Genomic DNA, 16,649 nt, shown 5'->3' with positions numbered 1-16,649 from the left:
CTGCCAAGGCAGGGGGCCTGGGATGCTCGCAGCTCGGGTGAAGGGACCTCAGCCCAGCAGTGGCAGCAGAAGGACCAGGTCTGGGGCCTCTCTCTGAAATGAGGGCCACGCTGGCTTCCGTTGCACATGCATGGAGAACTATCCCCCCTGTTCTATCAAAGGGGAAACTGAGGCACAGAGGTTCAGGAGAGACGGAGCCAACAGAGTCGAGAAGTGTCACAGGAAAACGACCGAACTTCCCGAGCTTCCCTTGCTATGCGCGGTTCTTGGCCTCTGACTCTGACTGCTAATGTGACGGGATCCTAGGAGTGAGGGTGAGCAGGGGTTAAGATCCTGGCAACAAGCCTTCATGAGGAACAGCTCCTCTAAAGACACATCCCTGCGTGGGGGCAGGGTGGCTGGTCCCTCTCCCGGGCCCCCTGTCCCTCATGCTCCCTTCCTCTCTGCCCTTTCAGTAGAGCTTCTCCTTCAGGTGAGTTCGCTGATGCGTGATGAAGTTGGAGCTGTTGCTGAAGCCCTTGCCGCACTCGGGGCACTTGTAGGGCTTCTCACCCGTGTGGATCCGCTGGTGGATGATGAGCACCGAATTCCAGCTGAAGCCCTTGCCGCACTCGGGACAGCGGTAGGGCTTGTCCCCCAGGTGGGCCCTCTGGTGCATGACCAGGATGGAGCCCCGGCTGAAGCTCTTGCCGCACATGAGGCACTTGTAGGGCTTCTCGCCCGTGTGGGTCCGCTGGTGCACCACCAGCTGGGAGCGCTGGCTGAAGCCCTTCCCGCACTCCCCGCACTTGTAGGGCTTCTCGCCCGTGTGGATCCGCTGGTGCTTCAGGAGGTTGGAGCTCCAGCTGAAGCTCTCCCCGCACGTCCGGCACTCGTAGGGCTTCTCGCCCGTGTGCGTGCCCTGGTGGGCGATGAGGCTGGAGCTCTGGCTGAAGCTTTTGCCGCACTCCCCACACTTGTAGGGCTTCTCCACCAGGTGGGTCCGGCGGTGCGTGGCCAGGTTGGAGCTGCGGCTGAAGCTCTTGCCGCACTCGCCGCACTGGTAGGGCTTCTCGCCCGTGTGGGTCCTCCGGTGGGTGATGAGGGCTGAGCTCTGGCTGAACCTCTGGCCGCAGTCGGGACACTTGTAGGGCTTCTCGCCCGTGTGGATCCGCTGGTGCCTGATGAGGTTGGAGTTGTAGCTGAAGCTCTCGCCGCACTCCTTGCACTCGTAGGGCTTCTCGCCTGTGTGGATTCCCTGGTGCGTGTTCAGGCTGGACCGGTTGCCGAAGCTCTTGCCACACTGGGGGCACGAGTAGGGCTTCTCGCCCGTGTGGGTCCGCTGGTGCGCGATGAGGTTGGGGCTCCGGCTGAAGCTCTTGCCGCACTCGGCGCACCGGAAGGGCTTCTCGCCCGTATGGATCCGCTGGTGGGTGATGAGGTTGGCGCTGCGGCTGAAGCTTTTGCCGCAGTCCCGGCACTTGTAGGGCTTCTCCCCGGTGTGCGTGGTCTGGTGCCTGCTGAAGTTGGAGCCGTCGCTGAAGCTCTTGCCGCACTCGTCGCATTTGTAGTATTTCTCGCCCGTGTGGGTCCGCTCGTGGGTGATGAGGTGGGACTTTCGGCTGAAGGTTTTCCCACACTGGGGACACTCGTAGGGCTTCTCGCCCAGGTAGGTGCCCTGGAGGCCGATGAGCTGGCCAGCTTCCCTGCCCAGGGCGGGCACCACCCCGCGGTCCTTCCTGGGGGTGTTTCTCCGGGGCCCCTGGGGGTTGCAGTCTCTCTCCACGTCACTTTCCCAGTCGGACTGAGGGATGCCTTCCCCTTCCTGCACGTCTGAGAACATCTCGTGGGACTCGACGTCCTCGAATATGTCCTGGTTAGAGCTCTCCCCATTTTCACTCTGGATCTCAAAATCTGAAACAATGAGGAAAAATGTGCAATTTGTACTTAATTTCCTGTAATGATGAGAAAAGAAAACCAAAGGGGAGCGGCTTCCCTGGTGGCTCAGCGGTGAAGAAATCCCCTGCCAATGCAGGAGACACAGGTTCAATCCCAGATCCAGGAAGACGCTACAACTATTGAGCCTGTGCTCCAGAGCCCCAAGGGCTGCAACTGCAGAAGCTCTCAAGCTCTGGAGCCTGAGCTCCGCAACAAGAGAAGCCACTGCAGTGAGAAGCCCACACGCCACAACCAGAGAGCAGCCCCCACGAGCAGCAACTAGAGAAAAAGCCTGCACAGCAATGAAGACCCAACACAGCCAAAAATAAACACACAAATAAAACACACTACTTACTAGAAGAATTCTGTAATCAGTTTCAAAGGAAGTCAGTGCTCAAAGAGGCAGAGAATTCTTCTAAACACGATTCAATTTTTTGTTTTTTTCTTTTGACATGGGACTATTTTTTAAGTCTTTATTGAATGTGTTACAATATTGCTTCTGCTGTATATTTTGGCCTTTTGCCCTTAAGGCATGTGGAATATTTCAGTTCCTAGACCAGGAATCAAACCCGCACTCCACTCACTGGAAGCCGAAGTCCTAACCACTGGGCCACCAGGGAAGTCCCACTATTCCATTTCTGATGGTCTCACAGGCTACAGAATAGCATTTCGATTTAATGGGTATTTCCCTGGTAATCTGTAAAGCTGAACATCTTTTCTTATGGATATAATTCGTTTTTATTCATTTCTAAATTGCCAGGTCATATCTTTTACCTGTTATTCCACTGGGTTGACTTGGCACAGGAGGGCCTAGAGGAGCCATCCCACGTTGAAGGTCAGGAAGGGTGGCAGTGAGGAGATACCCCTCATCCAAGGTAAGGAGCAGCAGCTGCGCTTTGCTGGAGCAGCCGTGAAGAGACACCCCACACCCAAGGTAAAAGAAACCCAAGTAAGATGGTAGGTGTTGCAAGAGGGCATCAGAGGGCAGACACACTGAAACCATACTCAAGACCAGGAGCTGACTGTGGCTCAGATCATGAACTCCTTATTACCAAATTCAGACTCCAATTGAAGAAAGTAGGGAAAACTGCTAGACCATTCAGGTATGACCTAAATCAAATCCCTTATGATTATACAGTGGAAGTGAGAAATAGATTTAAGGGCCTAGATCTGATAGATAGAGTGCCTGATGGACTATGGAATGAGGTTCGTGACACTGTACAGGAGACAGGGATCAAGACCATCCCCATGGAAAAGAAATGAAAAAAAACAAAATGGCTGTCTGGGGAGGCCTTAAAAATAGCTGTGAAAAGAAGAGAAGTGAAAAGCAAAGGAGAAAAGGAAAGATATAAGCATCTGAATGCAGAGTTCCAAAGAATAGCAAGAAGAGATAAGAAAGCCTTCTTCGGCGATCAATGCAAAGAAATAGAGGAAAACAACAGAATGGGAAAGACTAGAGATCTCTTCAAGAAAATTAGAGATACCAAGGGGACATTTCATGCAAAGATGGGCTCGATAAAGGACAGAAATGGTATGGACCTAACAGAAGCAGAAGATATTAAGAAAAAAGATCTTCACAACCCAGATAATCACGATGGTATGATCACTCATCTAGAGCCAGACATCCTGGAATGTGAAGTCAAGTGGGCCTTAGGAAGCATCACTATGAACAAAGCTAGTGGAGGTGATGGCATTCCAGTTGAGCTATTTCAAATCCTGAAAGATGACGCTGTGAAAGTGCTGCACTCAATTTGCCAGCACATTTGGAAAACTCAGCAGTGGCCACAGGACTGGAGAAGGTCAGTTTTCATTCCAATCCCAAAGAAAGGCAATGCCAAAGAATGCTCAAACTACCACACAATTGCACTCATCTCACATGCTAGTAAAGTAATGCTCAAAATTCTCCAATCCAGGCTTCAGCAATACGTGAACCGTGAACTTCCTGATGTTCAAGCTGGTTTTAGAAAAGGCAGAGGAACCAGAGATCAAATTGCCAACATCCGCTGGATCATCGAAAAAGCAAGAGAGTTCCAGAAAAACATCTATTTCTGCTTTATTGACTATGCCAAAGCCTTTGACTGTGTGGATCACAATAAACTGTGGAAAATTCTGAAGGAGATGGGAATACCAGACTACCTGACTTGCCTCTTGAGAAATCTGTTTGCAGGCCAGGAAGCAACAGTTAGAACTGGACACGGAACAACAGACTGGTTCCAAATAGGAAAAGGAGTGTATCAAGGCTGTATATTGTCACCCTGCTTATTTAACTTCTATGTAGAGTACATCATGAGAAACGCTGGGCTGGAAGAAACATAAGCTGGAATCAAGACTGCCAGGAGAAATATTAATAACCTCAGATATGCAGATGACACCACCCTTATGGCAGAAAGTGAAGAGGAACTAAAAAAGCCTCTTGATGAAAGTGAAAGAGGAGAGTGAAAAAGTTGGCTTAAAGCTCAACATTCAGAAAACTAAGATCATGGCATCTGGTCCCATCACTTCATGGGAAATAGATGGGGAAACAGTGGAAACAGTGTCAGAGTTTATTTTTTGGGGCTCCAAAATCACTGCAGATGGTGACTGCAGCCATGAAATTAAAAGACTGCTTACTCCTTGGAAGAAAAGTTATGACCAACCTAGATAGCATATTCAAAAGCAGAGACATTACTTTGCCGACTAAGGTCCATCTAGTCAAGGCTATGGTTTTTCCAGCGGTCATGTATGGATGTGAGAGTTGGACTGTGAAGAAGGCTGAGTGCCGAAGAATTGATGCTTTTGAACTGTGGTGTTGGAGAAGACTCTTGAGAGTCCCTTGGACTGTAAGGAGATCCAACCAGTCCATTCTGAAGGAGATCAATCCTGGGATTTCTTTGGAAGGAATGATGCTAAAGCTGAAACTCCAGTACTTTGGCTACCTCATGTGAAGAGTTGACTCATTGGAAAAGACTCTGATGCTGGGAGGGATTGGGGGCAGGAGGAGAAGGGGACGACAGAGGATGAGATGGCTGGATGGCATCACCAACTCGATGGACACAGGTTTGAGTGAACTGCAGGAGTTGGTGATGGACAGGGAGGCCTGGTGTGCTGCGATTCATGGGGTCACAAAGAGTAGGACATGACTGAGCGTCTGAACTGAACTGAACTGAGATGCTCTTATAGAGCAAGATTTCGACTCTTATCTGCTACACTGCAGGCTTTGTGGCAAATATTTCCTCCCAGTCTCTGCATTGGCTTTGAACTTTCTTCACAGTATCTTTTTAATATAAAGGACTTTTGTTTCCACGAGTACAATCTAGCTTTGATGACTTGTTTTAAGATTAAGAAGTCCTACCCCACTGCAAGATTCCAAAAATACTCTCCTATAGGTGACTTCAGATGGTTTACAGTATAGATCTATAACTCACCTGAATTTACTTCTGTGTAACTTGTGAAGCAGGGCTCTATTTCTGTGTAAGTTACGAAGCAGAGATCCACTTCTAGTTTTTTCAAAAGGGTCGGACCACTGTCCAAATACTACTGAATTGCCAAAGGACCCTTATTGGTTAGCAGACAATTACAACACATCCTAAACCAATGGTTCTTGCATTTTCCTACCCTGAGCCAGGCTCTAGGCTCACATGGAATTCAGAGGGCCACGTGTGTCCCCCTGCCCAGCCAGACGCCTCTGCTTTCTCTCCCATACTAGAAAGCGTATCAGAATAGAGTAAGTGTGGAGAAATTTCCTGTCAATATGGGGATAAGCATGCATGTGCTGTAAGTGAACAATGAGATCACTGGTCACAGACATCAGTGCTTTAGTGTGTTAGGCTCACAATTCTTGTAAGGTCCCTCCTGCCTGATTGTGACATACCCCTGGATCTCAATACCACAGTCAGAGCCACTGGTTTGAAATGCAGAAGTGGGTCTCTAATTCTCATACAGCTGATGCCCCAGTGGGATTCTCCCCATCAGGGTGCTGCCTTGGCGAGCCTGGTGGGAACCCAATAGCACCTAAGTGGCTTGGACCATTGTTCCCCCTGAACTCTGACTGCTTGAAAGACGAAGTGCTGGTAAAAACAGCAAGGAGCTGTTATCAGTTTAAATGAATGACTGCCAAATAGTTTAGTAATAACGTTACATCTCAAGAGTTCTGTGTGGTATACATTTCAAATATTTAAGTGAATTAAAAGTGATGTTGTTCTGAACCTGAGAATTGTGGCTTTAAGAAGACATATACCTTCATAACCCTACACTGCTCTCTACTCTTCTTATTGACAAGAGAGTGTATGGGCTCCCTACTGGATCAGTGGTAAAAAGTCCACCAACCAATGCAGGGGACATGGGTTCAATCCCTGGCCGGGGAAAATTCCACGTGCTGTGGGGCAACTAAGCTCGTGTACCGCAACTACCGAGCGCATGCTCTAGAGCCTGGGAGCCACAACTACTGAGCCCACATGCCTCAAGCCCGTGCTCTGCAACAGGAGAAGCCACTGCGACAGGAGGCCCTCGAACCGCAACTAGAGGAAGCCCGCACAGCAGCAGGGACCCAGCACAGCCCTAAATAAATAGAACTATAAAAATGTATTTAACAACAGCATAAAAGATGATAATATCCATTGAGTTTGCTAAATATAAACAAAGAATTAATACAGAGCTTCCAAGAGTGAAAACCTAAGAGCAGGTGCTCTCGGGGCTTCCCAGTGGCCACCAGGGAAACTTCCAACGCAGGGGGCCCGGGTTCGATCCCTGGTCAGGGTACTAGATCCCACATGCCACAACTCAAGAGTTTTCATGCAACTAAAGATCCCGTGTGCTGCAACCAAAACTGGGTACAGTCAAATAAACACCTAAAAAAAAAAAAAAAAAAAAGGCATAGGTCCTCTCTCGCTGTACTAAGCTGCCTGGCCTGACTTGCCTCCCAGCCTGAGAATTCTCCCAGTCTTACCCAGTCTCCCTTTTGAGATTTTGAAGTGTTCTGCTAACTTTGGGCTTGACCCCCCCATTATGTTTTAAAACACAGTTTAGCTTGGCTTTCTCAAGAGAAAGGCAGATAAGCCGGGAATGATGAAGCTATCCATCTGCCTCCTTCATTGACCCAGCAGTTGTTTCTCCACACAGGAAAGATTCATTTTTCTCACTCCGACAATAATGAGTCTCCACTATGTGTAGGGCACTGTACTGCATACTGTTTTTTTTTAAATGGAAAAGACAGGTTCCTCGACTTTGGGGATTTTATAAGCGCCTAGAAAAAATAAGATGAGGACCAATACAAACAGAAAACAAGAGACTTCTCTGATGGTTCAGTGGTTAAGACTTCACCCTCCAATGCAGGGGGTGTGGGTTCCATCCCCGGTCAAGATCCCACCTGCCCTGCAGCCAAAAATTCAAAACATAAAACAGAAATAATATTGTAACAAGTTCCATAAAGACTTTAAAAATGGTCCACATCAAAGAAAAAAAAATCTTAAAACAATACATGATACAAAGCCAAAAGAGGAGAATCTGAATGTTCCAGGGGCAATGACTTCAAGCAGAGGTGACAGAGAGGCTCTTAGGTGGCGGATCTAGGGACGGGGAAGAGAGGCCGGAAGTAAGCATGGCTTTATGGAGCAGGTAGGTGTCCAGAGGTGTGTACTCAGAGGATGACCATCACACAGGGATGGAACAAGGCCATTCCAAGTCACGATTCAGCAGCACAGGTGAAAGCTACAAGCACAGGCTATGTTCAAGGAACAGCATGATCTGAATGCAGTGCGGGGATCAGGGGAGGACCAGCCAGGGGCCACCTAGGCCAGGCCACACAGGGCCACGAGTGCGAGCAAAACAAAGAGGTCGTGCTTGATCTGGAGGCCCCGGGGGACTAGAGAGGGTGTGGAAGCAGAAGGGCCCCACCACTCAGGCAGGACTGCAGCAGCTGCCACGCAGGCGGCAGAGGCTGAAGGCACATTCCCTCTGGGGGCCCCTGCCAGTCTGGTGAAATAGCGAGAGCCTGAATGAGGGCTGGGAATGGAGTTCAGGGCAACCCACTCCAGTAGTCTTGCCTGGAGAATTCCATGGACAGAGGTGTCTGGAGGGCTACAGTCCAGGGGGCCGAAGAGTCGGACACAACAGAGCAACTGAACATGCGTGCATAGGGATCAAAAATGTCCTTGGGAAACGCAAAGAGAGATGAGCTTCACCTCTTAAACTACTAATATAAGGGACTTCCCTCGTGGCCCAGTAATTAAGAATCTGCCTTGCAACACGGGGAACTCAGATTCAAGCCGTGGTTGGGGACCCAGGATCCCACATGCAGGGGGGCAATTAAGCTGGAGAGCCATAACTACTGAGTCAAGTGCTCTGGAGCCCACGTACCACAACTAGGAAGTCTGTGCACCACAAGGAAGATCCCGTGCGCTGCAACTAAGACCCAGTGCAGCCAAGTTAATGAATTAGTTAAAAGAAAGAAAACATCCGTTTGTGAGCCAGGTGGCAGGTTCTCACCAGATCTGATGGCACTTGGATCTTGAACTTAAGAGCCTCCAGAACTGTGGGAAATAAATTTCAAAACTATTAACACAGGTCCAGTCTCAACTGAAACGACAAGATACTTGATCTGGGAACACCCAGAGGTGCCTGCTAGTCAAATATTAAACATGGTCTAACCAGGTCTTAAAAACATGCTGGGTAAAACATGTGACCAAAGGTCCCAGGCTGGACAAACAGACTAGAGGTCAAGTGGTCTTATCCTGAGGACGTGCTTGACAAGGGATGGAGATCACTGCAGAGGTTCCTCTGAGCAACCACCAGGCAGGTCAGGAACACATGTTGAAGAAATGAAAACCAATGAAAATGACCTCAAAGGCAGAAATCAGAGCACTGACAAGCTGCTCAGTCTGGACATTCTCCATCTGGGACGTCCCGTGAAAGATGAAACAAAGCCCCTCCAACAAGCCAGGTGGGGAAGGCGGTCACCGTGGGGGCCAGTCATTGCGTCAGAGATGCCTGGTGAGACGTGACCCCCTGCTCTGTGACTCCAACTGCACAACAGCCCAGGGGCTTCTCCTCAGCCCTCTGGCTTCTCGTTATCGTCTGACTCAAGAGCCTGACATTCATCACAGACTTGTTACATCCGTCAGAAAAGTAAACAAGGTTTTTAAAAAGGATGAGAGGCTTTTGCTTTTTTTAAACAGGAAGAGTAAAATTAAAAGTTATTTTTCAGGGTCAAAGACCATCTGGGACTTTGCTTCAAATAAAACCTGGGGTAGGGACTTCCCTGGTGGTCCACTGGCTAAGACTCCACAGCTTCCCAATGAAGGGGGCCCAGGTTCTGTCCCTGGTCATGGAACTAGATCTCGTTCACCCCAAGTAAGAGTCTGCAAGCCACATCTAAGAGCCAGTGCACCCAAATAAATGAATAAATAAAAATAAATATTAAAAAAAAACCCTCTGAGATCCCCCCAAACACATGCGGAAGCAAACAGACTGGAGTTTGAATCCTGGTTTGAATCTTCTTCTTCTCAAAGAAGAGCTTGACTTTGCTGAATGTCCATGTCCCCTCATCTGTTAAATGATGGTCCCACACACTTCACGGGATTATTAGTGAGATGGAGGTGTAAGGTCTCAGTGCAGGCCTAGGCTCACAGTGGAACCTCCATGACCATCCTCTTCTCCAAAGTACAGCTTTATTCACACCTCCCAAGTCTCTGGGCATTGTTACAACTCCACCCCTAAACCATCTTCCCTTCCCAGTCTTCTGAATCCTCTAGACTAGATGCCACTGAATTAGTCACCTTTGTCTTAAAAAAAGTTTTTTTGGCTCATGTCTCACAGCATGAAGGAGAAGGAAATGGCAACTCACTCCAGTATTCTTGCCTGGAGAATTCTATGGACAGAGGAGCCTGGTGGGCTCCAGTCCATGGGGTCGCAAAGAGTCAGACACGACTGAGCGACTATCACTCACGGCATGTAAGATCTAGTTCCCTGACCAAGGACTGAACCTGTGGCCCCTGCATTTAAAGCAAAGAGACTCAAACAATGGACTACCAGGGAAGTCCCTAGTCACTTAGTGACTCTACAGATGAGTCACCTACAGTCCTCATCTGTAGCCCCTCTTTCCAATACCCTACCAAGAACTAGGACTTTGCATCTCATTTGTGATGAAATGATTAAGAACATGAGCCATGTCCTCAGACCCCTGAGCTGGCATTCTTGTTCAGCCTTATACTGGGGGCATGATCTTAATGGAGTCACTTATCTTCCCCGGTGATGATAATCCTGCTGATCTCTCAAGGTGGTGAAATCTATGTGAGTTTTGCATATAAGATGCTAGGCACACTGCTTGGCCCACAAGAGGATCCATCAGTGCTGGCTGGTGTTACCATGAGTTCTTCCTCACATGGCCCATCTCCTCCCCTTCCCTTGCTGTCCCCACCCCATCACTGCACACCTAGCGTCCAGGCGGCTTCCCAGCTGCTCTCTCACCTCTAGCATAAAACCTGAACCCTGTCATTGAGCTCAGCTTCCTCCCTTGCCCCTGGGGCCCTGGTTAAAACCTGCTGAGGCCAAAGCCTCACCCACCCTTCCCCCAAATCCTACTTCCCACCACTTTCTAAAAACACACTTTCCACTCCAATCCACCAGTCTTCCTTAGTCAGTCACCGGAATGGTCACCCGAATGATCTCACGGGTCCACTCTTCCAGGCCTCTGCTTAGCACAGCTCCTGGAATGCCACACCCTCCCTCCCCCCACACCTTTCCAAACCCCCCACCAGCTCAACCCCTGCTCAGGGGTCACGTCATTCACAAAGCCTTCACTGACCTTACCTCTCCTCTCCCCTCCAACCCTTTTCCCTGAAACCCTGCAGTTCTCATCAGCACAAAGGTAGCCACCGTTTCCCTCGGGTCCTGAAACAGTCCTTGGGTTACAGGTGGCAGTTGTTGTTCAGTTGCTAAGTCATGTCTGACTCTTGTGACACCATGGACTGTACCCCACCGGGCTCTTCTGCCCATGGGATTTCCTAGGCAAGAATACTGGAGTGGGTTGCCACTTCCTTCTTCAGGAGATCTTCCCGACCCAGGGATCATGTCTCCTGCACTGGCAGGCAGATTTTTTACCACTGAGCACCCGGGAAGCCCAGGGGCACAGGCAGATCTGGTAATCAAGGCACCCCAGATTACAGCTGAAGACGGGCATGCGTGGGTCCCACAGTGCAATAATAAAACCAAAGACAAATATATTAAGCTGCAAAGAGCTCCAGTTTGGAATTACTCTTTTAAGAGCCCAAGATGACTTTATACCAGAGACTAAGTCCCTAGTTACTAGCTGGCTTACTCGTCATTTATCATGATTTCACAAAAAATAATCACTTAAAAAAAACAGGATTTGGTTTATCTAATTGCTAGAACTGAAAATATCTGGACGTGTACTGCACAACAGGGTGAAAGTGCCAAGAGCTGGTTTATGGGATCTTCAGTCCCTTTCCTCCTTACCTCCATCAGCTTCCCAACCATCCCAACTACAACACAAACAACAACTGCGCTACCTAACTGCAGCTCCAACGGTAGTCCTGTGCTTCCCCAGTGGCTCAGTGGCAAAGAATCCACCTGCCAATGCAGGGGATATGGGTTTGATCCCTGATCGGGAACATTCTGCACGCTACAGAACAACTAAGCCCATGTGCCGCAACTACCAAAGCTCTTGTGCCCTAGAGCCCAGGCTCCGCAACAAGAGACGCCACCGCAATGAGAAGCCGGTGCACCACAACCAGAGAAACGCCCCCGCTTGCTGCAACTACAGACAAGCCTGAGCAGCAACAGGGACCCAGCACAGCCAAGTAGGAAAAAAAAATAGTTCTCTAAGCCCTAAAAACTACTCTTATTACTTAAAAGAGTGATTTCTTATGCTGAAATTCTGGAACTGTCACTGCATACAACCAGGGCATTTGGGGTGACAGCGTGCCAATCACCTGCACACAGACTGGAGGGATGGGCTGACGGGGACTCAGTTCCTGGGTGCCGCCTTTTCCTCCTCTGCAAACACCACACCCCTTCCACCCTCTCCCTATGAGGCTCTCCCTCTCACCACTGTCCCGAAGGGTCTGGGTCAAGTCCTCCACCAGGGCCACCGCCTCCTCGCCACTCTCGGGCCGATGCTCCTGCAGCCAGGCCTGAATTTCTCGGGGCAGCACGGTCAGCATTTGCTCCTTGGTGTGCATCTCTGGCCTCAGCCAGCGCCGGCAGAGCTCTCTAAGGCGGCCGAGTGCACCCTGCGGCCCTCCGGCCACGTCCTCGTGGGGGCTGCCCTTGCCAGCACCCTGGGGAAAGGGCTCAGACTCAGGGCCATCTTCCTGCAGCACAGCTTCCTGTACCCAGGAGTCATCCTCCAGGATCACTGTGGCCACCTCCTCCTCCTGGTTGTCTTCCTCCCGAGGGAGGCGGACTACAGGGCTCCGCGGAGCGGTTACTCTCGGCCCCTCTGAGGCCATCATCCACGTCCTTGGGTTGGAATCACTCAGGCTTCTGATCTTGACCTTCGGTCTTCTCCAGGCAGGCTCCCTGAGAAGACAGCACCCTTCTCCAGTTTCAACAAGTGGTCTGGCTAAGAATGAGAGAGAGAACTAGGATCAATAACTAAAAGGTCCTTAAACAATTTAACTCACAACAGCCCAGGTCAGGCCACCAAGTGATTCTTACATCCACAAATCAGGAGAAGTTTCCTGTCCCTCTTAAAGGAAAAATGGCTTATTCCTGAAAGCATCTCTGTGGCAAGAGAAGAATCACAAGCACAAAATACAGTGTTTTTCTTCCCAAAAGACCAAAGCATGAGTATGAGAAATTCAAAGCCCTCGAAAGAACCCAGGACAGAGCTATCCTGCTCTAAGTCAGTTCAGGTTTGCTGCAGAGTCAGTGACCTTGACCTAACATACAACTCAGTCACAGCCTCACAGACTAAATAAACAGATAAGAACACCCATCCTACTAATCTGAAAGGAACGTCTTAAGAATTTACAAAGGATCAGATGTCAAGGCACCCTGAGCCTCAGTGAAAGGAAGGAAATATCTCAACTGCATTATTATATTTTAAAACATGATGTTTTAAAATGTTCATATTCTTAGATCCAGCCATGGCCCCTCAGGAATTTATTTTTTAAAATAACCATCTTTGCTAAATTTACTAAATATTTGCAAGGACACACAACCATTTCTAATTACAAAAAAAACTGACACCTTAAAATCCAGCAGCAGGAGAATGGTTAATTATGGCACATCCATACAGTAAAATGTACTAAAAACTACACTGATGATGTAATAATGGCTACGTTTGGGGGGGTGGGGGTGGAGTGGGGGTAGGGGGATGTTACTGAGAAGGGGCCCAGAGGAGCTGGAAATGTTTTATGTCTTGATTTGGCAATGGTTGCATAAGAGCATACATATGAAATTTAAGATTGTGTGCTCTGATGTATGTATTTTTAAATATTAAAAAATTATGCTGACAATAATTATTAATCACTAATGATTTAAGATAATCCTCATAATATGAAAACTAATGAATAAAAACAAAACCAGCAAGATAAAAAAACCACAGACACGGTATGACCCCATTTCCTTTTTAAAATGAACACATACACAAGGAAAAAAAAAAAAAAACCTGGATAGAAATTCTACAAAATGTTGAGAGCAGTTATTTAAAACAAAGACTAAAAGGCAATGAAGTGTTTTTAAAAATCATCACTACAGCATAAAGACTCAGAAACACTCCCGGGAAAACTTTTTAAAAAGAAGAAAAAAGAAAAGCCAGTGGAAACACTAAAGCTCTCAAACTGTATTCACCAAATGGCTAGAAGAAACAGTTATATCACAATTCTTAACTTGGGGGGGGGGGGCGGCAGGAAAACCGTTCCCAGACAATTTAAGCGTTGTCCCACTTGGGGCCAGACACGCCCCCTCAGCAGCTCAGTTTCCCCATTTTTAAAATGAGCTGCGCGGGATGTCGTCCACTGTGCCTTTCAGTCTAAAGCCTGTGCCCCTGGCAGGATGTACAAGGAGCTCGCCGCTAGAGAGAAGAGTTCAGGTCGGCTCCCTGAGCGCGACCGGGCGTCTAAGCTCGGACAGCCCGGAGTCCGCAGGACACGAACACGGCCCCCGACGCCCCTCCCCCAGCAGGGCTGCCCGCCCTGGCTCCAGGCCCGTTATCCCCTGGCCTCGGGCTGCTCCCCCGGCCAGCGCGGCTCCGGCTCTCTGTCTCCGGGCTCACCTCTCCAGAGACCGGATGCCGCTTCCTCAGTCGCTCCACGCGCTAAAGCGCCACCGGGCACGGTCCGGCCGCTCCGGAGTCGCAGCGGCTCAAGCCCGAGGGGCACCGAGAACAATGGACGGGCGAGGCCCGCCCCCCCGCCGCGCTCATTGGCCACCGAGAACGGTCCCTGGAAACTCTGCTTTCCCATTGGCGAATACGGACCCAGCCTGGCGGCGGGAGGGAGGCTGGGCCGAAGGCATTGTGGGAGATGTAGTCCTCACGAGCCGACTGCGACCTCGGGCCAGGGAGCAGAGTTTGGGGATTTGATAACCTGCGCAGGGTGCATGGAACCGAAGCGGGAAAATCCACCGACCGGCAGTCAGGGCCCCAGACCTGTGACCTGGGACAGATCACTCCACTTCTTTAAGTCCTCCAAATAGTGGTCTATAAAAAGGGAAAGTTGGATGGAAGCTCTCTTTCAGCTGTAAACTGTGTGGCAGATAATTTTGTTAGGCCCTTCGACAGCCGAAAGCGGCCCCTGAATAGGAAAAGAATCTGCACAGAGAAGTCCCTTCCGGCCCAGCCCGGCGCCCCTCCCACAGCCGGCCCCCCGGCTCGCACCTGGCTTCTGGACACCCTTTTGTTTACGCACGTGGTGTTCCTGGGTCAGGAGGAGAGCTTTGTCCCGCCTCTTCTGCCGCGGACCTCCCATTCTTTCCTCCGTTTCCTCCTGTACGGAACCTGCCTCATCATACCGCCCTAGGCGGAGTCACCGCCCCCAGCACACCTGCTCCATGTCTCCTTGTTATTAATAGTTATCCCAGCCTTGCTTATTATCAATCTCGGCACTGGGGGGCTGAGAGTGACAGATTGGCCTCTCTTGTGGGGTTTCAGTGGCTGGCACTGTCCACTAAAAAATTAGCCGCAACGTGAAAGTAGAGAATGTTTTGTTCAGTTGGGAATGTTCAGGACTCCAAGCCCGGGAGACAATAACTCAGCCCTAAGAAATAGCTCCCAGGAGGCGGGAGAGGGAGTCAGGCTATATACAAGTTTGTAAGGAAAGGAGCAGGTAGTTTGCACAACAAAGATTATTGTTCAGTAAGAAAAACCAGATATTAAGTTAAGGAATTTAGTGCTCTTCTATGTATGGGAAGGTGCAAGAGTTTGGGATTATTGAAGTCATTTTTTTCATATGCATCTCAGCTATCTGGGGCCAGCATCCTGCATTTTCCCTTAGGGCTCACCAGTTGACATTGGAGGGCTGGCTGCTGTCCATGGGGTCAAGAGCTGGACACGACAGAGCAACTAAGCACAGCACAGTCACTGATGACTGTGACTTCCTTAAGTTCCTCACGTAGGGAGTGGTGCTGCTTATTGGCATAGCTCAGAAATTCACATCTGGAGAGAGAAAATCGCAGATAGCTATGACACTTCTTGCCCACCTATATGGCAAGAAATGTTTCACTTCACAGTGCTTTTAAAGAAATGCCTGTCATATCAGTGTATGACAGCAGGTGGATAACTGCCTGGAAATTCAAGGGGGAAATACAAGGCCGGAGAGAAAGACACTCCTAACATTATTGACTAGGTGATTTTTGCAGAAACTAACACTGATTTGTTATGTTAGTGAATATTGAACTGTCTCTGATCAATAACGTTTGGGTAACAAAAGTGGTATTAATATGTCTGGTCAATAATTAATGGTCTGTGATAGAACAATGGTATATTTTTGTACAAGGCAATTATTGGGAGTATGCATAATCAAATGGCTACATTTGTTTTTTTATTTAAATTTCATTTTCATGAAAATTTAATTTTCATTTCATGAGTGTTTGAGAAATGTTTCTTGATTATTGGTAATTTTAATCTCATTTTCTATGAACTGATTTTTCATATCTTCTTCCCATTTTTAAAGTTGAATTTACTTGTAAAAGCTCTTTGGGCTTCCCAAGTGGATCTAGTGTTAAAGAAGCCGCCTTTCAATGCAGGAGAGATAAGAGACTCTGATCCCTGGATGGAAAAAGCTCTTAGCTTATTAAGAAAATGATTCCTTTGTCACAGAAGTCTCTGCTGTTTTTCTCATTACGCGGTTCGATTGTTGCTGTTTTGTTTTTTATTTAGAAATTTGACATGTTTATGCTGTCAAGTTTGTCAGTCTTGTCTTTTTATAGCTTCTGAGTTTTATGTCACTCTTGGAAAGCTGTCTGCACCACTCCAAAGATTATTTGAATTTCATTCATTTTTCACTAATTAACCTCTTTAAGTATAAAGATGCAAAGAGAGGTTCAGTTATTGAATGCTCTGTCCCTGGTACAGTAGCATCTTAAGTTATTAGTCCAAAGTGACCACATACAAACAGCATCACTCCAGGCTGGCCTGAGAAATCTGCCCTAAGTGCCTGCAGGCATAATTCCCAGTCACCACCTCTACAGTGGTCAGAATTCTTAAACAGCAAGATCTCCAAAATGACTGAAGATGATAATTCTGGACTTGATATTGTATTAACAAAGCTTGTATCTCCACTTTTTCATCTCCA

At 48.6% G+C, this 16,649-nt stretch overlaps 1 protein-coding gene across 2 annotated transcripts; it reads right to left on the bottom strand.

Moving 5' to 3' along the window:
• Positions 1–451: 451 nt before the first annotated feature.
• Positions 452–12,365, bottom strand: ZSCAN2 (zinc finger and SCAN domain containing 2). Of its 2 annotated transcripts, none has more exons than XM_068991056.1 (2): positions 11,960–12,365; positions 452–1,893 (listed from the first exon to the last, which is right to left on the bottom strand). In XM_068991056.1, exons 1-2 carry the CDS (start codon positions 12,363–12,365, stop codon positions 452–454), a joined length of 1,848 nt encoding a protein of 615 aa, XP_068847157.1. The 2 variants fall into 2 exon arrangements, with proteins under 2 accessions (XP_068847157.1, XP_068847158.1); XM_068991057.1 differs by having other exon boundaries at positions 11,963–12,365.
• Between the last annotated feature and the right edge of the window lie 4,284 nt (positions 12,366–16,649).

This window comes from Capricornis sumatraensis, chromosome 19 (genome assembly GCF_032405125.1).
Source record: "Capricornis sumatraensis isolate serow.1 chromosome 19, serow.2, whole genome shotgun sequence".
NCBI classification, from domain to species: Eukaryota; Metazoa; Chordata; class Mammalia; order Artiodactyla; family Bovidae; genus Capricornis; species Capricornis sumatraensis.
This window is presented reverse-complemented; position numbering and strand designations above follow the sequence as displayed.